Below are 25,028 nucleotides of genomic sequence, written 5' to 3'. Positions count from 1 at the left end.
CCTTAGCCGATGGAGCAACAACATCTTCAAGTGCTGCCACTGAGTTAAATTACAGATTAACACATAATGAAATTATAAAACTATTAATATGAAAGATTAATATAAACTAAATAAGGATAATATAATTATACACCATCTGATATCACAGGAAATGGTTTCAAGAGGGAAATTCTCACATACCAGTGTCTCTGCTTTTGGGGGCCACACCCAGCAGTGCTCAGGGCTTACTTCCAGTGTGCTTGGGGGTCACCCCTAGAGCTAGGATCAGCTGGTATTGGGGATGAACCCACGGGTTCCACATGTGAGGTATGTGCCCCAGCCTGAGCAACTCACCCACCCAGTAAGAAGTGCTTTCGGCTATGGCAGCAGAGCAAGAGCAAGGGAGAAACCCAGGAATGACAGAGATGATTCTGAATAGAAGGAAAGAACAAGTGAAAGAGAAAAAAATATGTGTAAACACAAGAGGCTCTTTTGGCTCCTTGTGCTGTTTTTCAAACCAGTAGTTTTTCTTGGCTGCAGTCCGCCAGTCCACAGGTAAGTGTCAAAAACCACTGCTCTAGATGATGTTTGGTGGTGAAGCAAAAAGTCTAGAATTGTCTAATGTTGTTTTCAACATAAGTAGAGGGCATATTACAACAATTAGATAAACAGGGGAGGGGAAAAGGGATTTACAGAGAGACTAAGATTGCTAGATTTTACTTATACTGGTAAAAAAAAAAAACCAACACACTAGTATAAATATTATAATGCAATACCTATAGTATCTATACAAATATCTATGTAACAAAGATAAAAAAAAAAGAATTTTAGAGACCAGAGAGATAGTACAGCAGGTAAGGCGCTTTTCTTGTATGCAGCTGACCTGGATTCAACCCCTGCCATCCCATATGGTCCCCCAAGCACCGTCAGGGGTAATTCCTGAGTGCAGAGCCAGGAGTAACCCCTGGACATCACTGGTGTGTCCCCAAAACCAACAAACACACACCAGAATTGCAGTGTTTCAAAAGAACAGGGACCTTCCCCACTCTTCGACTTTCTAGTGTGACTGTCATCAACTTCTTAACAACTCTATAAATGAGGTTAATAACATTCATGTCATATGAGTCAGAGTCAATATATTAACGAGAACTGACAAATCAATGACTATTTTTAATCCTAATGGGAGAGTGGGGCTGCCACACCTAGGGGTGCTCAGGGGTCAATGTGATGCCAGCTATTAAAAGGGTCAATCATGGGAAAGGCAGGTCCTAACTCCTGAATATCTCTGCAGCTTCTTAAACCTGGTTCCACTTCACCTCACTCTGGCTTGTCTAAATGAATATTTATAGTAGTTCTGAGCTTAAGATATGTAAGAAAGTTCTTATACAAGTATATGACCACGTAGGAATTAAAGTTATAATAATTTATTATTTGTAAATAAAGAATTTCAGTGGGCCTTCCCTTTAGGAAAAAAAAGAAACAGAACCAAACAAGGTCACATTCCCGGGTGAGAGGACATGTCCCCCCTGGGTGCTGGCCAGTGGGCAGCTCAGGTAGCAGCTCTCTTTAACCCTGACCACACGGAATGCTTCATTCGCTGTGAGGCCTTCACGTCCTCCCAGTCCAGCCTGATGTTGGGAACGTCATCTTCAGGCTCTGGGTCCTTGCTCAGAGCCCCGTGGGGAGAGGCGACCACAATGGGCAGAGGGCCACACTCCTCCCGGAACTCCACCACATGGAGTCTCTTCTTATCAGCCAGCTGTTGATGGGTCTCCTGGGAAAGACGAGAGTGAGAATTCCAGGTTAGACGCACGAGGTGCGGCAGTCACTGCCAGGAGGAAACCCTGCACAGCTGGGGGGCTTCAACACCACCTCAGGAGACAGTCCACCCGCAGCACTACCGCTCTGGCCCCACAGCTCACTTCTTTCCTAAAAATCAAAACACGCAGAATTGTGGAGTCTAGGACCAGGTGGCCGTAAAAGGAGCATGCAATCTCATCTCATGATATCTCTAACTGAGCATCACCAGTTCTTGAATGTGCTCTCAGTAAACCACACACTGGGCCGTCCGTCCTTACAGACTTCTGCAGCTCCTTGACTGAATCCATGGCTCTCACCTGGTCAGTAGTCAGCAACTGGGGCCAGTCTTCTTTCTCAGTAACACCCTGCACAACCCCAGCTATTTTAAACTAAATCTCAAGGCATTTTAGTTCAGTCGCCTCTAAAAGGATCGAAAAATTCCCCATACCTAAATGGTAATTTAGTATCATCAAATAGTATTCATAGAAATGGATACATTTGTTCAGATTAAAAAAAAATTCCCAGATTTGTTGAAATCAGATTGTAGAAAAGACCGGTATAGATCAGCCTTTCACTTTAGCTATCTTACTTCTGATACAAAAAAAATTTAAGTAATAAAATCATTAGGCAAATAGCCAAAAAAAAAAAAAAAAAGGACTGGTACATTATAAATTATTACTAGGCCCAGAGAGATAGTGCAATGGGTAGGGTGGGTAAGGTGCCTGCCTTGCACACAGCTGAGCAGAGCCAGGAGTAACCCCTGAGCACCAAACGGTGTGGCCTCCCCCACCCCAACCATCTCCCAAAAAGGAAAGAAACAAGTTGCTTCATAACAACAAAAGAATTCAGATTGGTCTATCTTATAACCAATGGCATGTTGCTTCAATTAGCAGCATTTTTTTTTTTGGAGTGTCACAATAAAAGCTACCTTTTTTTTAAATAAAAAAAAAACTGCTGAAGGTTTTTTAGAAGAGGTGATTCATACTAATTTCATTGGAAGAGCTGAATTACTAAAACAAAAAACAGGGGCCAGAACAATAGGGCACTTGTCTTGCATCGGACAACCTGGGTTCAATCCCTAGCATCCCTATGGTCTCCTGGGCCCACCAGGAGTGATTCTTGAGTGCAGGGCCAAGAGCACCGCTCTGAGCACCACTAGGTGTGGCCCCAAAAGCAAAATAAAATAATAATTTTCAAAATAATAAAATGAAAGAACATTTAAACTTGCCTATGTAAAACCTGTTCCTTAGTTACATCAATCAGGCCTCTAAGTTTGAATTCTAAGTGTTATTCTGAATGATATTTTAGACAATACCAACACACATACAAATGCTCCAAAAGATATCTTTTTACCAGTTTTCTTATCCTTTTAATTAATCTTCCTAGTTTAAACTAAGACATGTAAAACTATTCCATGGATCCTTTCATGTTGAACCAAGCCCTTGTCGTCTTTAATCCTGAGAAAGTCTGGCCACGTCCTGGATACGTGGAGGGCAGCCACGGAGGCGTCTCTGGAATCAGCTGCCCTTTCTATGCCCCCTACTCTGCTGAGGTCTCCAAATCTTTCAAGGGCAGGTTGGAAAGGGACACCAGAGGGTGCATACTGTCACAGTCCTTCCTCTCCACCCAGGAGTCAGGAGGCCAACAGTCTCTCCCGGGCTCAGGGGCAGTGGGCAGGGGACACCGGGCAGAGGGCAGGGCAGTGTACAGCTACACAGAGCAATAACCAGCCGGACTGACACTGACGGGCTGACCGGATCCGACTGAACTACTTGCACAAGTACCACCCAAACACTGCTGCCCTAAGACCTCTCAGGTCTCCAGAGGGGAGTGTCCCGCCAGGAACCAGACTTTCTCTTTCGACTTCACGCTTCTGCATTGTTGGGGCTTTAGAGCTTTAGAATAAGCATATGGTCCTTTCAAAACAAAACAGAGATTGTACACTGATTTCTGAAACTTCAGAACACCCATCGGAATGTCAGGTGGAACAGCGGAGTTTTCATGGACTCCTGAGCCAAACAAACTTGCCTGCTGCAACCACAACAACCGCCCAATCCAATCGCCCAATCCACAGGGGACCATAGGGCCCCGGGGCTTGCAACACCCCAACTCCGAGACACACCTATAGGTGTGTTTCGAAGGGCAGGGCAGGGTTACCTGGCGGGAGAGTCCGTGGAAGAAGCCGCGGGTGAGGTTGAGCATGTTGGTGGAGCCGGAGATCTTGGCGTACATGTCCTTGATGCCGATGAGCCGGCACATGGTGATGATGGCCCGGTGGCAACGGAGGCCATAGCCTAGGAAAGGGGAAGGAGTTAAGGGTAGCAGACTGAGCCCAACTCCTCCCCGGGGCCCCTGGACAGGGGAGCCCTGGCTCATGCTTTGCTTCCACCAACTTCCCTCGTGCTCCCTGATGACCTGCCTGGCATGTATTGACACTGTATATCCTAGGCGTTCAAAGAAATCTATCTATAGAAACTCTTCCTGAACACACTGAGGGAAGAGAATACAGCAAGGCTATCCTGTGGACTTGCAGACACCTCCTAGCCCGCGCCAGGCCCACTATGATCAATCGCCCTCTTTGAGCGCTCGAGCTGTTCAGAGCAGAGGTGCCTCTAGTCCTGGGCTTTTGGCCCTCCCTCTTTTGGATTCCCCCACCCCACCTCGGGGACTGTCCTTACCTCCTAAATGGCCTCCAGACCTCGTATTGCTTCCTGACAGCCATTCGTCCTGCTCTAGTCTACCTGCCACTCCTTCTCCAGGGAGTGCTTTCAAAGCACAATCCAAGAACATCACCCATTTGAAGCCTGAAGCTTCCCACCATTCTCTGCAACAGCACAAAGAACACCACTGCCAAGAAGCCTTCCAAGCTCTATTCTTGCTGACCTAATCCTGAGACACCAGCCTCCTCTGGCTGGCTGCCCCACCTCGGGGACTCTGTGACCTCAACCTGGCTGTACTGTCTTAGATCTTTCTCACCCTTAGTCTCCTTCAAATCCCTCCTTCCCACATGCCAACCTCCTCTGCCTGAACTACTGAAGGAGGCCCCCTCTCTCCTCCAGCCCCTCACCCCCCACCCCACTCTGTGGCCTGACTGGAGAACCAGAGTTGTGTTTGCCAACCACTGTGTCCCCAGAGCCTAGATCAGTACCTGTCAGATCCGAGGAGGAAAGAGAGAGATAAAAAAAACAAAAACAAAAACATTTATAAAGGCACGAGCTGTCCCATCAATACCTGGGGATGAGACAGTTAAAGGCTGGGACTGAATAAGCTTATCAAGGACTCTCAGAAGAACCAATGATCCCAGCAGCCCAACCACTCTCCAGTTACTGTTTTCTATTCCTAACATGCCTAGAGTTACTCGTAAGACATATGTCGTCTGCTTGTGTAAGCCTGGGAGCTTGATGGACCTCTTCTACTTTCCCCTTAAATCTATCATCAGCCTTTCCATTGTGGTGTTTCCAACCTAAGCTCAAGTGAAATACAACAAACAAAAAGAAAAAAAAAAGATTTCAAGTGCAAAAGGTGAGTAAAAATAAGGGACAGAACAAAACTATTTTAATTCCTCAGCTATATCTAAAGGCTTTTGAACTACCTTTGGGTTTCTTCTTCATCTTGATATGCGTCCGTTTAAATGTTAAAGAAACATCATGGTATACTGGAAAACACAAAGAAGGTACTCAGCTTTCATGCTCTTGCAAATATCACACAGCATTTAAAAGCACCTCAACAATCCAGCATACAGGGACCAAGGATGAGAACACACTCTGATTTCAATTATTACTCAGGAAAGCAAGTTTGTTTCTCTATCACACTTATTTATTTGTAAGAAAGGTAATAATGTGCAGAGGAAAAGAAAAACACCCACAGATACAGACTGTCATACATAATAAATCAATATCGCGAAAATTAAAAAAAAAAAAACGATTACCACTTACTTGTATGGTCTTCATATCGTTCTATGAAATGCAAATAGTGGACCGCTCTGTTCTTTGCCTGAAAGAAGAATATGTTCTTACTTCAATTGCTGGAATTTGAGTTTTCTGAGACTTAGAAAAACAGCTCTTCTACGTAAGAATTTCAGTAAACACTTCTTAAAGTCAAAGATTTAATCAAAAAAATTAATCCATCACTATCACATTTAAAAGGGGGTAAAGGGGAATGCAACAGTAAGTCCTTAATAGCTTTGAACATTCTATTAGGGTTCAAACTTTCTTAGTTCCCTTCTAATTTTATCACAGTTCTGACAAAATGATGAGGGAAAAAAAGTACAGATACTTCTGAGACTATCTTTTATAAAATAAGTAATTTTTGACAACATCAAATAATGGTACTTATTTTTATGATTTTTTTGTAGGTCCCATGGTGCCTAACACATAGTTTACTATCACCTACTGACACTTAAAAAAAAAAAAGCGTCCATACTTTTCTGAAAGCGTCTATCCGGTCAGTGGCTTTCCCAATGGCAAAACCTGGAAAAGAAGTAGGAAAATATTACAAAAAGAACTAAATTTGATACATTGTCTTCTACCATATTTGAAGTTTTAGCCCATATGATTTCATAGGACTTCATTTTTCTCAAGTCTAGAGAAATTCTCCCATACAAAATAAATGAGAAAGCACAAGACTACAGTGACAGGCTGGGATGTTTAGGGCCATTTTAGAAGTATTAGATTTGAACTTACCTATTAAACTAAAGGTTAGAAGCACAGTGTTACCCTTTATAAGTCTCTAGGTAAGACTAAATGCACAAAAAATACCGAAGAAGACCAGAAAAAAAAAAAAAACACACTGTACTCCTGCTCTAATTAAGGCTTTGAACATTTTGTGTTTGTTTGAGGGTCATACTCGGATATGTTCAGCGCTTACTCCTTGCTCTGAGCTCAGCGGTCACTCCTGGCACTGTTTGAGGATCATATGTGGTGCTGGGGATTGAACTGGGGTAGCCAGATGCAAGCCAAACGCCTTACCTATCTCTCCAGCCTGATTCTGAACACTTTTAAAAACAGATCAAAATAAGCTGAAACTTGGGAGAGAAGGACACTACTACAGAGTAATACTCTGATTTCACTGAATTCAAACACTGCATTCTTAAGTAAGCAAAGCCATAGCCCATGCTTCAAGATTTACCACAAGGTAACATAAATCTATTTTTCATTTGCTGTTACCATCATTTATTTCCAATAACGTCTTTTGTTTTTAAATTACACACAGAAAAGTAATATAAGACAATAAAGATATCTGAGATCTATACAAAACAGCTGGGGAAAAGGGTTGTAGGTTCCAATTCCTATTTTCGGAAACTTTTAGGAAATTAAGGGCATTATTAACCCTTGACCTATCATATATTTAACTTAATTGATTTCTGATTTTTCAAATTTAAGATAAAGTCTCAACATCATAAGAGTTTTGGGGTTTTATTCTGCTTTTATGTGGAGGGGGAAGGGAGGGGCTGGGCACACTCAGGGCTGCTCAGGGCTTACTCCTGGCTCTGCGCTCAGGGACCACTCTTGGCAGTGCTTCGGGGATGGTATGTGCTGCTGGGGATCAAATCCAGGTTGGTGTCGAGCAAGGCAAATGCCCTGTCTGCTGTATTACCAGTCCAGCTCCCAGGATCATAAAGGTTCTTAAACCTTTAGAAGCCACGTTTATTTTTCTTTGACTGTTTCTGGCATTTTGTCTTACTTTTTTTTTTTAATTAGAATTTTTTTTCAATTAAAAAAATTTCTTATTGAATCACTGTGAATTACAAAGATATTTATGATTGAGTTTCAGACATATAATGCCCCAACACAAAATCCACCAGAGTCCACTACCCTCCACTCCCCAGTTTTCCTCCCATCCTGGGAGAGGAAGAAACTCAGAATGCGTCTTACTTTGAAGATTATATGTAAACTGTCCCATGTTTTTCTCAAGGGAGACACAATACCCCAGGCCCCACCTCCTCACGGCACCGCCTTATTACACCCCAGTTACCTGCGGCTCCCCGGCCATTGCCCACAACGACTAGGACCCGAACAGATTTCTTTCTTCCTTCTTTCGCAGTCATATTGAAAACGTTTCTTACCTAAAAAACAAAGCGTCTCATAAACATTTCACCTTGAGGAAAAAAAACTGGATCTGGAGCTGGAGACATGCACATGTGCGAGTCCCCCCGCAGAGTCCATGAGCACCAACAACAAACTGGCTTAACGAAAGCCTCAGGAGTGAAGTAGGACAGATTTTGTCTAATGATTTCAGCATTGCAATCACTTTAAAGGGATCCTAAACTGTACAACTCAAAATACTCTATCTTAATGAATGTGACAGAAGAAACTAAGTCACTGATTAAACTTTGACCATTTATAATTTGACTCTAAGATATATCCCAATACCACATATCTTTACACATTTAAAAAACTGCCTCTTTAGAGATGATGCAATGAGGTACACAATGCAGAAATAATTAGCATTGGACTGAATCTCTGTGCTAAGGATTAGGCTCAACTGAGAATGGAAAATCTGAACATATTTGCTTATATTTAACGGTTAAGAACTATGAAACTGCAAACAAAACCACTTAAATAGCACCTCCTTCTTTATCCATAAAATAAGGTTCAAGGAAAAGAAAGCTTGAATCCACTCCTATGAATTACCTTACAGGAAATCACCCACATATACATGTATTAAGGGGATTAAATTCCAAAAAGGATAAATTGGGACGCAAGTCATAAACAACCCTGCAAAAATATTTTAAGTTCTATAAGATCTCTGATATTAAAGAAACAATACACACGCATGTTCAATCACAAATTCAGTCAGTGATTATTCCAAATGGTATTTACACTGAGTATATACTGAGTGTAAGGAAAGCTGACAATTATAGAGAAAGTTCCGGAAAGAGTGAAAGAAATTCACGTAATAAAGGCATCAGTTTTAAGGGGCACAAGCAGCCACGAGATCATTTCCCCACCAAGAGCTGGACATTCACTGCCCCGATCCAAGCTCTCTGCCCGTACTTATGGCTCCTCTCGATACTTGTAGTCTGAGCTGAGTGCCAGGTTCAGCTGGTTTAAAATTCAAAGATAGACTATTAATGCTATTTTAGCTTTTGGAAGAAAAAAATTAAAAATGATCCCAAAATTCTGCTATTGACAAGAACACTGATGTCAGGGCACCTCAAATATCAGCCCCACTCGATCCCCTACCCAAATGGCCCTGATCACAAGCAAGTATCTAGTAACTGAAGTTTATTTCCTCATCCATATCAGGTTTGTTTCTTCGTGGAAAGTTCTGCATGTGAAAGCTTTTCCTCACTGTTCTCTTGACCTATCCACCCTGACTTCTCCAAAGACTAAACTAGGTTCAGAGTGACAGTACAGCAGTAGGGTGTCTGCCTTGCACACGCCAGACCCAGGTTCAATCCCGGACACCCCTGGCATCCCATTATGGTCCCCAGAACCTGGGTGTGATTCCTGGAGAGATTCCTGGGTGCAGAGCCAGGAGTAACTCCTAAGCACCGCCCAATGTGCCCCCCACCCCACAAAAAAACAAACAAACAAACGAAGACTAAACTAGCCAGTTAATTCAGCATGCCTACCTCTAGGATCCTGGTATCAAAATCCTCGTATGTTTCTGCAGGGAGAAAAGAAATAAGCACACAGATAAAATGTGTCTGCGCTATTAAATGTACACATGCATTTCAACACCGGTACTGTCACCATTTTTTCCTTACTTCCTTACAGAATCATTTCTTTGCAGTACCAGTGATCAAACCTAGGTCTCAGACACTTTGTCAAGCACTCTGACTCCGAGCTACAGCCCTGGCTTTATCACCAGCACTTTTTTATTTTTGCTTGCTTAATTTGGGGCCCACACCTGGCAGTGCTCAGGGATTGCTCCCGTCGGGGTCAGGGGACCATATATGGGTCACTGAGTCCAAGGTAAGCACACTGCCTGCTGGACTATTGCTCTGGCCCCTCTTGGGTAATTTTAAAGCCAGTTCCACATACCCTGTCTTCTGGTGGCTATGTTCATCCAGTGCCCCTTCACTCTCAGCACAGGACCCCTATTGCACCTCAAGACTCTGTTGAGCCCCAACAGCCCCAAGATGTCACTCTCACCTACTCTGGAGCCCTTTCTCATTCGCAACAATATCAGGGAGCACTGGACTCTTGCTCTTCCCCACTCATGTCTCTTCCTAATTCATTTCCCTACACTCGGCCCTCTTGAAGGATTTCAGCCTTTTCTCTCTCTTCCCTTAACTTCATCCTCATAATGGAAGCAATCTAAGTCTCTACCTCTCAACTCCACCTTTCCTCTTTTAAGCCAAACTTAAGGAAGATGCCTGATATTTTATTTCTTCTTCTCCTACTCCTTGACAAGAGAATTTTTCCAGTGACTTAATTTACTCAAAAGGGTGGGAGATGGGGAGGGTGGACTTGGTTTTCCAATCTGACTTGGCAAGTATTCATTTTATTTTAGTTGTGCTGATAGGAAACTTAATGGCAATGACCTGATTTACCCTCTTATCAAATAGCACCCCCAAACCAAGATATCCAGAGGAGCTGCTCCAGAAATGTGCCATGAACAATAGGTGGCTCACAGATAGATCCACAAGCCACTCTACCATGTTTCAGGCTTGGAGAAACCATGTTGTCAAGATTCCAGAACCCAACACTTTCCATCCTGTTTGTAAAATACTTCTTGATAAAGGGCCTTCTAGTGCCCCATAAAATATAGCTGAATAATAACGTGAAGTTACGCCAATGACACCCAAAAGCAATAGAGACAAACACGCAAATAAAATCCTATGAAAGGATCCAAGCACTACCAGAATCTTTCTCAGGAGGGGAGGCAAAACCAGGACTTGGCTACCTCCATTGGGACCAGGATCAGGGGGGCCAAGACTGACGCCTCCCCACTGGTTTCCGCTCCATCCTCGCTCCCGTTTAACCTTCATTTTCCTCTTCCGGTCCCACTCTTCTCTTTGCTGGACCATGTTGGCCTCCACCTTCTCCTGCTCTTCCTTGCTTCTCTGGGCTATGGTCTGCATAGCTCCATTTCTCATCAGAGGGACATTCAGACCAGGCCATAGGAAGCCATGACGCCCTGAAAGTTTAAAAACATACAAACTAAGAATCTGCAAAAAGCATTCACTTATAGAGGGTTAAAGTCCCAGGCACTCAGCCCCAACAGTCAAAAATCTCCAGAATTCAACTGCTGCCATGCCCACACCCACTCTCCACTCACTTGGAGAAGCCTCACCCACGACTGATCTGCAGAAAAACCCAGGTATGCAGAACTTGTTACTGAAAACTCCAGGCTCAACAGAACCGGGAATGGGTAACCTCCTCCCTTCTCCCCCCAATTCTGGTAGCTTGGCAGTCACAAGCTGCCGATGGTGCTATATAATCTCATTAACGGCCATGATCCAGAGACTCAATATAAATCAGAAGAGAGCATAAAATACACCATAACCATGCCACCAGACTTCGTGCCAGGCTGCTTCATTCAGGGCAACCTGGAGGTGGGCAGGTGAGGTCTCCCCATTCCAACGGGGCCAGCCCCAACAGCAGAAAACCTCCAGAACTCAACCATCACCATGCTCGCGGCCACTCTCCACATGCTCAGACGAACCTCACCCATGAGTCAATATATTCCTGTGCCCTATGGCCGCACAACAGCTCACATACTTTACACCATCAATATACCAAAAGTAGTATACCACATTTGATTGGGATTAAAGTACAAGGCAACCAATCTTAGGGGGAATATATTTATATAGATGTAGATATAAGCAAGTAAGTCTCAACCTTTAACAACATGTAACTAATCTCTTATAGAAGGGCTTAATGCCTCCTGGGTGAAATATAACAATCTTCACACACTTTCCTCTAAGAAACCTCTTTTGCCTCATTTTCAGTGGATTATTCATAACAAGAAACACAAAATAAAATACTTCAGTTCTGCTTTGGGGGAAGGTTTTGGGGTTCGGAATAGAAATATGGTGGTGGGAAGGTATAATGATGGTGGGATTGATGTTCAAATATTAAATGTAATCAAACATTGTGAACAATTTTCAAAAATAAAATTAAAAAAAATTTAAAAAGTCCCAGGCACTATCAGTTAATTTTAGATTTACTACCTAAAAGGTGGTAATCCCACTTACGATTATTACAGAGAGAAGCAATCAGGGACGAGGCATGTATGTGCCTGGACAAAGACAATTTTAAACATCATCTGTAAAGGCAAAAAAAAAAAAAAAAAGGAAATGCTAAAAATGTCCAGCACTATCAGAATGGGAGTGACCTGAAATAGCCAACCTGAGACACACTCTACACTAAGAAGGATGTGGCAGATCTGAAGGTCCCAACGTGGAACAATTTCCAGACCTACTTCTGAGTGAAAACAGTGAAGTATAATACATGCTAAATTGTATAATTTAACAACCTGCCAAAAGAAGAAAATACATTTTCATTTTCATAATGCTTGCATATAAAGGCATTCTAAAACACAGAAAGGAACGTGCCCAAACGAAACCAGCAGTTTTCTTGGAGAAGCACCTGAGATTTGGTGAAGAAAGAAAGAGCACTGAAGGGGAGTTTTTATTTCTTTACCATCTGAATTTTTTACTGAGACATTTTACCTATAGATGACTTTTAAAAATACAATGCAGGGTGAGTCACAGAAAAACAGCGATGCAAACAAGTGATCCCTCGAGTACAGTGAAAAGAGCCGCTCTACCACAAAATCATTACTATCAAAGACACATTTCAGTCATCATAGTACAAAATGTCTGTCCAAGTAGCCCATACTTCAAAAAACAGGATTATAAACAAGCCCAGAGTTTCCCAAGTAAAGACCTGTAAGTGGTTTAGTTGGAACATAGTGTGGCCCATTTGATTTTGCATCATCTATAACTGTTTTTGCACAAGTTGAACAATCGTACCAGAGACCATGTGGCTCACAAAGCTAAAAATACGTAAATGTGAGAAATGGTTGCCAACTCTCCACTTATTCCATGTTCTCTCCCTCATCTTCCAAGCAGACACTACATCTGCTTCAGGTTTGCCGATCAACTGAACGGATGAATTCCTTTCTCTGGGATTCTCCCCCAATCTCCACCCAAATCATGGAGCAATAATAAGCTTTTGCTAAGACTTATTTGAAGACAATAGATTCTAGTACTCTTCATGAGAAATGTTTTCATGCTTGTAGTATGTAAAATGTAAAATCTGGGGAAGCCTTTAAAAGTACAGTAGCTGTCTTTCTAAGTAAACTTACCTTCACCAATTATTTGACCTCGGTTCAAATCCTTTCTCCTCTTTTTCTTAGTTCTTTTGCCTCTTCCTTTTCTTGCTCCAGCACCGGTCTCAGCTAATGCACCTTTCCACAGCTCATCTGCTGTCACTGTAAAAAAGTTGGTTTTTCTTAAAAATTTGATACAAGGCCTCCAATTGAACCAAAAGAAGCCAGAAAAGGCCAGCTTGACTTGTATCATTGGAGCAATGAAAATAAACTTAGAATCATTCCTTATCATTCCTTACAGATATTAAATGGTTACATTTGAAAAGCCCAGAGAGTTTCCATTACTTTGAAAGACTTGGCTTTCTTCCACAAAAGATGGCCAACATTCAAATCCAAGTTACTTTCCAACAGTTTTATTCCTCAAACATTTTATCAAGATGTTATAGGCCTCACCTCCCCCTTCCTCACTGTAATCATTGAGATCATCAATAACTATCCTTCCTAAATACATATGTCTTCATCCAAAAACAAGAGTACTTCAATCTATGTCCATAAACCCCAATAACTGGGTAGTTTCCTCCCTTATTCTGTAAATACTCTAAATATCTGCATATCCTTCAGAATGAAATGCCCAAATTCACCCATAAGTATAATAAGAATCTAAGTGACCCACAGGAAAGAATAAGTTTATAGGGATCTAACAGTTTATACCTAACTGTGTCCTAGTATATAGTTCTTAAGTCTTGCTTTTCTTTCACCTTATTCATCGATTCCAATTATGCTGATCTACTTCCACTTGAAATATTTTTGTCATATTCCCATTTTATGCCTGTAGAATATTTAGATTCTTTATATTTGACCACTACTGAATTATACTGCTGCAATTACATCATTTAATATATTTAAATTCTGTCTTCCCAAGGACTTGGGAGCTTTCCACAGCTTTACAAACTGACTTTATAATCACTGATTCTATTCCATCACCTACTTAACTATAATCAGAGCCATATAAATGATATATTAGTTTAAATTCTAATCCAGACAGAGAGACAATACAGGAAGGCACTTGCCTTGCATGCAAACGATTCCTGTTCCATCTCTGATACCACATATGATCTCCTGAACCATAAGGGGTCACTCCTGAGCACAGACCAAGGAACACCCCAGTACCACGGGTGGGCTTCCCTGCCCAAACACACAAACATTCTAAACTGCCTGAAACATTCTAAGTACATGCCTGAAATAAGAAACATATTCTAGAGAATACTCGAGTATCTTCTTTCTTCTCTAATGAACCTTTAGTACAGTGGGTAGGCTGTTTTCCCTGCATGTGGCAGACTCCGGTTCGAACTCCAGTACCCCACATGTTCCTCAGAGCCCTGCCAAGAGTAATCCCTGAACACAGAGCCAGAAGTAAACCCTGAACACTGCTGGGTGTGACAAAAAAACAAAAAAATTCAATGGCACCCATAAATGCCGTCAAGCACATAAAAGTTCACAACTAGAGCATTTTAAATGTGGCATTTTAAGAAATAAATCAATAACAAGTTTTCACCTATAATCATTGTAAGCAAACTGCTCATTAAAACTAAATTCAAGATTTAATTTTCAAAGTGCTTAACACAAAGATACAAAAGACGGAAAGGTTCAATTCATGTTTTTACAAACCATGTAGAAAATAAAGATTTGAAAAGTCTACTTAATTTTTCATATCATGCTATTAAAAATTATTTTAAGCCTGCCATAGAGGCAGGTAGAGGGGTAGGGGAAGGGGGGGGAGAGAAACTGGGGACACACTGGTGGTGGGATGTTGTACACTGGTGAAGGGATGCATGTTGGAACATTATATAACCAAAACCGAATCATGAACAACCTTAAGACTGTGTATCTCATTGTGGTTCAATTAAAAAAAATTTTTTTTAATGGTTTTAAACTTAAATACCATCAAGATATTTTTTCAGATTATAAAGGAAAGTTTTGTTTTTGGTTTGTGGGTCGTACCCAGTGTTACACCTGGCTCTGCATTTAGGGATTACTTCTGGTGGAAACTGAGGGACCATATACAGTGCAGGTACTAGAGTTAGGTCTGCTGCACACAAAGCATGCACCTTACCGCCTATACGATCCCTCTCAAAGTTTGATATTTTCAACTGTGAAAATGTAGACAATATGAAGAATGTAAACAATGCCATCACCACTATTAGATCAAATGTATATTCTTTTTCTTTATTCATGTATGTTTCTGACAAAACTGAAGTTACGTCATATGCTATATGTATTAGTACAGCAGCATTTCTTAATATTTTAAGTCGTTTCATATTCTCTGCTATCACTCATGAACACAATTTCAATGGCTGCAAAATGAATTAGGCTGTTTTCATTGAGACTTTACTATTTAACTTTTCAACTTCCTAGTCGAAGCTTTGAGTAGCTCCTGAGTATTCGGAACCACTGGGTGTGGCCCAAAATGAAAAACCAAGTAAAAACTAAAACATGCTAACATCAATTCTATCGTTTTTCTGGAAAGGCACAGATGGGCTAGTACGTATCTATTAAAGTTCTTAAAGTTATTAAAGTTCATGTTTTTAGATCCATGCATACACACAATCTACAGTGACATTCAATTTGATGCATGAGCTACTTCTCTCCGAATCACGCTAGGCAACACTGCTTGCTAATTTGGGTCAGAGGCATTAAAATGACAGTATCACTTCAGGCCCAACCAAGGCCATGAGTTGACCCCCACGAGCGGCTCTCTGGCATGGCCAAGGCACCAGAGGCATATGGAACTAATCCAGAGCCCCGCAGCTTGTGGCAGAAGTGTGAATGGACTATGCATTAAACTCTGGCGCCATGCCCCCCAGGAGGGAAAGGGTGTCTGTCTCTTCCACCTTTTTCCAACACCCCCCCCCCCCCCCCCCCGCAGCACAGTGGCCACAGCCTCAGAGCTTATTGGAAAGCCAGATATGAGCGGCGGGGGCAGGGGGGGATGGGGCAACTGCAGCCACATGGGAGAGGGGGGAGAACCGGCTCATCCTTCACGCCCAACCGAGGCCATGAGTTGCCCCCACGAGATGCACAAAAGTCAATCTCGTAATTATCCGGCTCTTGGCAGAAATCCCTCCAGACTTAATTAATAAAGTATCAGAAATCCAAAATCATAGCTTTTTCATAACCAGCAATAGAAAACAAATTATTTCACAATGCCTTTTCAGCAGTTCTGATTGTTGGGGGGAAATTCCAAACAATAATGATGCATCTTGTGTCGAAATAATGAATGTATTCAAAGTAGAGAGAGAGTTAAGTAGAAATCGTCTACCTCACAGGCATCGAGAGGGGTGGGGGGATATATTTGGGTTCTTGGTGGTGAAAACTAATTACTTGTGGCGGGGCGGGGGTGGTGTATGACCGAGACTTAAACCTGAAAGCTTTGTAACTTTTCTCACAGTGATTCAATAAAAAAAAATTGTAAAAAAAATAAAAAATAAAAAATAAAATAAAATGACAGTATGGCAGAGACTTAGATTTATAAATACAATGTTAAACATTCTGAGAAAATCCTATGCATTCCTTTTTGAAGTTTTTAAAATATTTCTTGGAGATTTAGAAAATTGAAAACTATCTCTCCCCAGAAATAGCAAAAACTAGGCTCATGCTATTTGAACCATGTTTACCGAGCCAGAAACTAATCTCAGTTATGACTTGGGAACAATAAACACATAAGGGTACAGAGTCCTATCACTGAGGAAGTGAACAGGCTAATATGCAGTGTCATTCCTGTGGAGTAACAGTGCAGGAACAGGAGTCACAGAAGGTAAGGTGTACTCCTGTAGCAAGAAGAAACAGGGAATTTAAGTTTTTGAGGGCAGGAGAAGAGACTATGAAAAAAATCCCAAAGGCCTGTAAATCTGATATACAAGTACAATTTGTATATCAGATAAAATTATCTGTATAATTATCTATATATTATACAGATCACAATATTCAAATGTATTTATATGCTAAACAGATTATAATAATTATAATTATTATAATACAAGTATCTGTATATACAATACTTGTATATACAACTTTTAAGTCAATTCTTCGAACTTTATGTCAGTTCTTTGAAAAAAATCAGACAAGGGTCACCAAGGATGTGAAGGATGCCACCTCATTGACCTCACTTATCTTGGCACCAAAATCTGCAGATACCATTAAGCCTATGTTACTTGTAATTCTCTGACCATGGGACCTTCTTGTCTATATTGATATGCAAATCACCTTGTTAGGAGACTTCCACATTAAAGCGATCTGTACCCACATAATGAAACTACTCTCCAGAGGTGAGACTGCACTGAGAAGTGAGGCGGAACGAAGAGTGTGCCTTATGAGGCTGCAGGGAAAGCAGCTGACTCAGCAACCTCACTCAACGGCTGCACAATTCTGATTTCTCTTTTAAAGAAAAAAATAATTGAATCACCATGGATTACAGTTATTCAATTTTAACTTCTCTTAATTTGACACATGCTGAGCTGTGAATAATTTATTACCAAACAAGCAATTTCTGTTCAAATTGGACTCTTAAAAACCATCCCAAACAAGAGTGGATTTTGGGCAAATATCTATTTAAAATTAATGTTTCCTGATTAGATGTCCTAACTCCTTAACTGAACACACAACTGAGGAACAGGAGTGCTAGTACAGTGAGTAGGGAGCTAGCCCTGCACACAGCCAACCTAGGTTTGATCCCCAGCACCACCAGGAGAACAGAGCCAGGAGTAACCTCTGAACACTACCAGGTATGGCCCCAAAATAAGGAAAGAAAAAAAACCACAATTGAAAACAGATTTGAACAGATTCTTGAGACACTCATCAGTAGAGATATGGAGAGTAACTCAATGCGCTTTCAGTATTAAATACTCAAACTGGGAGATGAAGGTAAACTAGTGCTCCCTGAGAAGTACAGTTAATAGCGTGTGAGATAATTTGACAACACACATAAACGAAAGACCATTTTTGTTTCCAGAATGCATCATGTACTAGTCACTCTTGTGTTAATGAATTTAAGAAAGAAAAACCAGTTTCAAAAAGAAGCTTTTAAGATACCATGGAACTGATGGGAGGTTTACGGTCACTGCACATACATTTGGTGAAGAAGCTATAGGATCGACGCTGCTGGCCTATCAAGTTTCCAGGAGAAGAAACACAGCACTGTGTCTGCAACGCGTGGGCCAAGCCTGAGAGAAGATGGTTGTCTCTGGTTCCTGGCGATGTCCAAAGGCCTGCAGGCAGACAGAATAAAACTAGAGTTATACCCTTTGCTGCTGTGGAGAAACACCAAACAGCAACAGTAATCATCATTACATATAGAAAAGTCACTGAAATGTCAAAGTTAGGGGAGGGGGTATGAAGGGCACACCTAGCTGTGATCAGGGGCTACTCATGGCTTGGCATTCAGAAATTATTCCTGGTGGAGCTCAGGGGACCATATGGGGTACCAGAGATCAAACCCAGGTTGACCACATCCAAGGCAAGTGCCCTACCTACTGGACTATAGCTCTAGCCCCTAAAATGCTAAACTTTTGTGAATCATTCTGAGGACCATTTTTTGGCCTTTTTGGACCCCTTTCTGGCTAAGGCATTTCTCTGCCAAGGAAGCCAACAATTCAATGTGAGGGCCGAGAGCACAGTGCTGCTTGGCCCGGCAGTGCCAGGGATGGCCCAGGCCTCCCCAATGGTGTTTGGGGCCTCACAGGGTTGTACCCAGCAATTAATATGTATGAGGAACTGAACCAAGGTTGGCCAGGTATATGCCTGAACCCCTGGACCATCTCTGTGCTCCCAAGAATAGTCTTCCCTGAAGAAAACAAAACTCGGGGCGGATAACCTATGCCTAAATGTCAGTTCTAGTTAGAAGAGTTAGTTTGTCCACACACTGCATGAAGTGCATGGAAAAAAACTTTTTTCAGTCTTTGGGCCTCACTCAGAGGTGCTCAGGGGCTACTCCTGGCTCTGTGCTCAGGGATCACTCCTGGTGGTGCTCAGGGGACCACATGGGGTACTTAGAGGACCACATCAAATCCATGTCGGCCACGTGCAAGGCAAGCACCGTGCCTGCTGAACTATCAACTAGGCTCCTGGATGGAGTTGTCTAAAGAGCAGCACATCTGTCCAACACTCCTGCCTGTCAATTCTAGGGAAATGGCGACCCCTGCTGGGCAGAGCATCCAACCCTCCAGGACTGCAAACCAGACTAGGAGACCCTCAGAGGCTAATTCCAGAAGAGCATCCCTCAACCTCCCACCACACACACACACACACACACACACACACACACACACACACGGTAACAGTGGACGGACACACACACACACACACACACACACACACACACAACGGTAACAGTGGTTGCCCCTAAGAATGAAAACTGACACAGGTAGGATATGAAAGATTTTACAATATACGTTTTGAAATATTTTAATCATATGCAAGATCACTTTTTAAAAATGTTTTATGGTCCCCACCTGCTAAAGCCAAGCCAGTCACACTCATGGTTCACAGCTGCCACCAGGCCAACAGTCCAGCTATGCTGCTTCATGACTAATCTCCAAAACACCCAACTTTCTATGTAAAAGGTCTCTTATATTGGATAATTAGGAAAGTGTTTGGGAGATTTCTGGGAAAGTATTGCCATGTTTCTAACTAATCTGTCAGAGATTTTAGAAAAAATATGGCAACTGATACAGAGAAAACTAAGCAACTTATAACAAAAAGGGAGGGGGAGCATGAGATAGTACAGTGATCAAGGGTACATGCCTGGCACGGACCAAAACTGAGTGTGATTCCTGGCACCACACAGCCTTCCGCCCACCACCACCCTCAGCACAGTCAGATGCCCTGGAGCCCCCCCCCCCAACAGTGCTGGGAAGGATTACCACAGGGCCTCCAGAGCTCCATTCCTTAGAAGACCCTTCACCTTCCCCCCAAAATATGTCATTTATCAAATCCAAAAAGAAGGAAATGTAGACAGTAAACATAATGACGGTATACATCCTTGCTTAGCTGTGAATAATAAAACATAATAAAAACTATAATAAACACTTCCCAGAGATTTGACCAAATCTGACTTTTCAACTATATTTGGGATAAAAACAAGGATAAAGTATAAGATAAATATTTTATTAGCATAACAAACAGTAACAACAAAGTCTCCAATGGAGACGTTACTGGGCCCGCTCGAGCAAATCGACGATCAACGGGAGGGCCTTTACCTTTTTACCTAACAAAATCAACAGAGAAAATAGCAATCTATGCATTGCTATTTTCAGAAATATATGCAGAGGTTATAAGAATTCAAAGTACTGATGAGAATGGGCAGAGGTAAAGAATTGGTTTTAAGGGTGCTGGAGCAATAGCACAGCGGGTAGGGCGTTTGCCTTGTATGTGGCCGACCTGGGCTTGATTACCAGCATCCCATATGATCCCCCAAGCACCACCAGGAATAATTCCTGAGTGCAGAGCCAAGAGAATCCCCTGTGCATCGTTGGGTGTGACCCAAAAAAAAAAAATTGGTTTTAAGATACAAATCTATGAGGCCCCTGCTTGGAAATACGATTTTTAGTAGTATGACCAAGCACTGCTCTGGGGCCACCAAGACTAAACCCAGTGCTGCCCAGAGGGCCTCATGGTGCCAAGGATCAAACACAAGGTCTTGCCGTGAACTCTCCTACCTAAACCATCTCTTTGACCCAGATGTACATAATAAGTACAGCAATCTCCCAGCTAGAAAGAACTATTCATGGTGCCACCATCTCTCCAGCAGGCACTTACCTGCTATCAAGCCCTTCTGTGGGGTCAAGCCCTCAGCTAAGGGTGCTCCTCTGTCTCTGGGTTCTACTTTACCGTAGGGTGGGTCAAGCGCTTAGCCTAAGTTCAGGACATATGAGTCTCACTCAACCAACAAATGAGCAAACAGGTGGAAGAAGCCAAGCCCATCAGACTCCTCAGGGGGACCACTGGAGCCAGGTAAAAAGGCTTCTGGAGGTGGGGAATCAATAAGATGCAGGGACTGAGACACAAAGTAAAACTCAGCACACTGAGCTGCTGAAAAGCAAGGACCCACCAGCATTTCCATTCTGCTCCAACCAGAGCCAGTCAGCCAGCATGCCTGACAGCCTTCCTTGCTACCTTCCTTCCAAAGAAAGGGCTTGTACTATGTCTGATGAAGCAAAACCCTTCTACAAATATCCTCTGTTAGTGGAAGGCATCACTGTACCTATCCAGAGAGCTCACAACTCAGTCCTGAATCTATTGGCTGTGTGGTATCAACAGTCACTTTGCCTCTGGAGACTCACACTAAGTGGGACTTCCTTCATCATTACACTTCATCTGTACAACAGGAGTGGCAGCTCCCAAAGAGCAGGTATGCAGATGAATCTGGATGACTTATGGCAAGCCTGATGCAAAGGAATTACTCAATGATCACAGCTATTATGTTCATAACAGATAAAGGACTTTTAAATGTAACACTAGTTTATAATATATGTACATTTCATGTCGGTTCATCCTATGACTAATGAGGTATAAAAGACTATACAGATGTGTGCCTTTATAAATCACATCTAAACAGAATCAGTTTGGGTCCGTTACCTTTTAGAACCTTGAACTGTGATCACTGTAAGCACTGAAAACTTAAAAAGGAAAAGGGATGTAGCTCAGTGCAGATCACATGTCTCACACGTATGAGGCGCTGCCTCTGATCCCTAACAATGAAGGGGAAAAAAGAAGCTATCCCTTCTATCTACCTCTAAGAAAAAATTGTAAATATACTGCACTATATCCCATCATAAAGCACATGTTTAGTCAGCTTACACTTTGAAAAACATCTGATCACAACAGAAAAAGTAATTAGGTAAGTGAATCTCACCATTGCTGAGAATAGGCTTCAATGTCAAAGCAGAAGATGCTGGAAAGGTGTTTAGGGTAAGATGTTGGGCCCGGAGATGACCTACAAAAGTAATAAAATGGAATCAACATAATTTCTTCATGAAAAGTAACATTTTTAACATCAAAGGAATAGTAATACATATAGGAAAAAAGATTCAAAACAAATAAAAAATGAGTCATTTCCAAGGTACATTATCACTTGCCCAAGTAGCTGACAGCAGGTAACTTCTCCTTCACTCACACATCCAAACATTTCCAAGCCCAGGAAATTCTCCTCAACCCTCAATCCTCTGCTAGCTGCATCTTCTTCTGCACTTTCACTGTCGTTTCTCTACTGGGTCAGGCCTTCTCATGCCTCACACCCTCGAGGGGGCACACCTGGCTTCCAGATTTTCTGCAGGAAATCTCCATTTGCTGTCACATCAATCACCTAAAGATCTGGTCAGGTCCTAGTCCTCATCACCACACCTTGGCTCCTGAAAGCCAGCGAAATAAACTCAACGCATCCTCCAGGGCCTTCAGCAATAGCCTCATCTCCGACCATTCTCCCCTCCACTCTGCAGCCGCCATCTGTCACACGCTAGGCTTGAGCATGTTCTGCTCCTACATCCGCTGTCTCTGACACCTCCTGGCTGGTATGAAATGCATCCCTTGGTGAGCCTGCTTACAGTGATCACAGTTCAAGGTTCTAAAAGGTAATAGACCCAAACTGAAGGAAGGCAGTGATCACATTGACAATTAAGAGTTTAAAATAAGAAAGTTCAGACCTCATACATACACGCATAAAGCCTCCTGAGGTTTCAGAGATTTTAGGATTCGGGAAGTGCAAATGCTTAGATTGTGAGTCTTCAGTAAGAACAGTGAAAGAGAAAGCAAGGAAACGGTTCCTCGAGGTAAACTTTTTGTGGGCTTTTACCAGCCCACTGCCCCGGGAAACGGTTTTTTGGGTAGAAAGAGGACAAAACCCAGCAAGATTACTAACATGAAATACGCGCCCCTTAGAAAGGCACTGAGCGTCCCCCTAACGAAAATCACGCAGGGCCATCGGTGGGAGACTGCCTCTCCCTCTGCAGAGGTCGCTAGCCTCTACCGCGGGTCACCCAGCCAAACTGTGCCCCTTCTGGGACGGACACCACGTTAAGACCTGGAGCCCCGAGAACGAACGACCTTGGAGAGCGCCCACTGCACCCTCGCAAGCCGGGCGCCAGCCCCGCGCTCCAGCGTGCAAAGGCGGCGGCGCGCAAGGTCACACAGAAAGGCTCGAGACTGCGGCTTCCTGCTGCCGAGCGTCCGCCAGACCCCGGGCGAGCTCCCCACGCCCACCACGCTCAGAGACCCTGAGCCCAGGACCCGACTCTCACCCGTCCGCGCGCCGCACAGCGCGGAGAAGCGGCTCGCAGCGCGCACGGCTGCCGCCATGCTGGGGCCGCGCGAGAGCCTCCCGTCCGGGCAGCCCGCCGCGCCGCCTGACGGGCCGACGCCCGCAGTCGCGCCAAGGTGCAGGCCGGGAGGCGGGACTGCCGGACCGGAAGGAGGCAGGAGTGAATCCGGCACAGCGGCGGACAGCCCCGCGGGTCCTCGCGTGAGGACCCGAGGGCGGGGTTTGCCAGGCTTGAATCCCGTTGGCGGCCTCTGCCCTTGGTTCGCTGCTTTATCGACCTATTATTTACACCCGCTCCTCTGCGACCCGCTGGTTGGAAGTGCTGGCGTGCAGGAGCGTCTCCAGAGGCGCAGAGAAGAACCGAGAACTGAATGAGATGTACTTAGTGAATGAGGGACAACGTGTCCACAGCCAACTCCTCTCAACCCCTGGAGTCCGCTGATTTGACTTAAAGCACGACTGTTTCTTTGATCTTCCTAGGGATAGGAAACTTAGGGATAGGATACTTCCGACTCGAGCGCTCTGCCACCCACTCTCACAATTGCCTCTTATGTTTTTGTCTGCGGGAGCCACACCTGGCTTTTTTTTTTTTTAATTCCTCAAGGCATGGATTTTATCATTAAATGATCCAGGTTCTAGGGGGAAAAAAAGCTTCAGAGAAGCTAGGATCTTACTCAGACAGACCTCTGATACTCAAATTTAGTATCAATATGTGCAAACACGGAGTGGGGGGAAGTGAAAGTCTAGAGTCAACGATTATCAAGATGATACCACCATTGCTTTATCTATTGTTCAATATGTTGATTCACACCTGTTTTAGAGTGAAAATTTTACACTTCTAAAGTGCATCATATCATACTATAGAAATGTCTTAATGGCTCCTGCCAAAATAGAACAATCTCCACAGTTTCCTATATGAACACTTTTTTGTAAGCATGTTCAAGCAGTTCTTCATAACAGACAATACAAAATATATTCTTTCGGTTGTGTTTTGGGACAGGAAACATCCCGAATTTGGTGGTGGGAAGGTGTAATGGTGGTGGGATTGGTGTTTGAATATTAAATGTAATCAAATATTGTAAACTTATAAAAAAATTAAAAACAATAATAATGGTGGTGGGAAGGTGTAATGGTGGTGGTGTTTAAATAATGAATGTATGTAATCAATTATTGTGAATTTTTTTTTTTTTTTGCTTTTTGGGTCATGCCCAGTGATGCTCAGGGGTTACTCCTGGCTCAGGCACTCAGGAATTGCTCCTGGCAGTGCTCAGGGGACCATATGGGATGCTGGGAATCGAACCTGCGTCAGCCATGTTGGCTGCATGCAAGGCAAACGCCCCACCCGCTGTGCTATCGCTCCAGCCCCAGTGAAAATTTTTATTAAATTAAAATTTTAATTTTTTAAATAAAAAGAAAAAAATTAAATGCATCATATTTTCAATAAACTTTGGTGCAGAGAGCCTCCCCCCTCTCCCCCAGTAGCATGTTCAGGGGTAACTTCTGGTTCTGCACTCAGGAATTACTCCTGGTGGTGTGGGGGGGGGGGCAGAAGGGAGTTCAACCTGGGTTGACCACTTGCAAGGCAAGCGCTCTACCTGCTGTATTATCTCCAGTCCCTCAATTAACTTTTGCATATCAAATTGGCTAACAAATCCAAATCACCTGAACTCCCAGGGGGCTGGTTAAGAGGGACTGAAATAATGGTTAGAGAGCA

The 25,028-nt window shown here is 43.0% G+C and overlaps 1 protein-coding gene across 2 annotated transcripts; it reads right to left on the bottom strand.

Moving 5' to 3' along the window:
* Positions 1 to 1,373: 1,373 nt before the first annotated feature.
* MRPS5 (mitochondrial ribosomal protein S5) lies at positions 1,374 to 23,414 on the bottom strand. 2 transcript variants are annotated; one of them, XM_056122690.1, is made up of 12 exons: positions 23,295 to 23,414; positions 21,914 to 21,994; positions 18,132 to 18,269; positions 13,042 to 13,167; positions 10,633 to 10,866; positions 9,356 to 9,390; positions 7,753 to 7,843; positions 6,202 to 6,248; positions 5,715 to 5,772; positions 5,372 to 5,434; positions 3,937 to 4,073; positions 1,374 to 1,753 (listed from the first exon to the last, which is right to left on the bottom strand). In XM_056122690.1, exons 1-12 carry the CDS (start codon positions 23,350 to 23,352, stop codon positions 1,529 to 1,531), a joined length of 1,293 nt encoding a protein of 430 aa, XP_055978665.1. In that variant the 5' UTR covers positions 23,353 to 23,414; the 3' UTR covers positions 1,374 to 1,528. The 2 variants fall into 2 exon arrangements, with proteins under 2 accessions (XP_055978665.1, XP_055978674.1); XM_056122699.1 differs by lacking the exons at positions 13,042 to 13,167; positions 18,132 to 18,269; positions 21,914 to 21,994; positions 23,295 to 23,414 and having other exon boundaries at positions 10,712 to 10,850.
* Positions 23,415 to 25,028: the final 1,614 nt, after the last annotated feature.

The sequence above is a fragment of the Sorex fumeus genome, unplaced genomic scaffold (genome assembly GCF_029834395.1).
Source record: "Sorex fumeus unplaced genomic scaffold, SorFum_2.1 ptg000006l, whole genome shotgun sequence".
Lineage (NCBI taxonomy): Eukaryota > Metazoa > Chordata > Mammalia > Eulipotyphla > Soricidae > Sorex > Sorex fumeus.
The sequence above is the reverse complement of the archived record's forward strand: the minus strand, read 5'-3'. Positions and strand labels throughout refer to the sequence as shown.

Coding starts and splice junctions, on each gene's coding strand:
- MRPS5 (XM_056122690.1), bottom strand. CDS start 23,352: ATGGCGGCAGCCGTGCGCGCTGCGAGCCGCTTCTCCGCGCTGTGCGGC. Junction 9,391..10,632: donor TGATCCTGGTCCCAATGGAG/GTAGCCAAGTCC, acceptor TTCTCCCTGCAG/AAACATACGAGGATTTTGAT. Junction 7,844..9,355: donor TTGATACCAGGATCCTAGAG/GTAGGCATGCTG, acceptor TTTGTTTTTTAG/GTAAGAAACGTTTTCAATAT.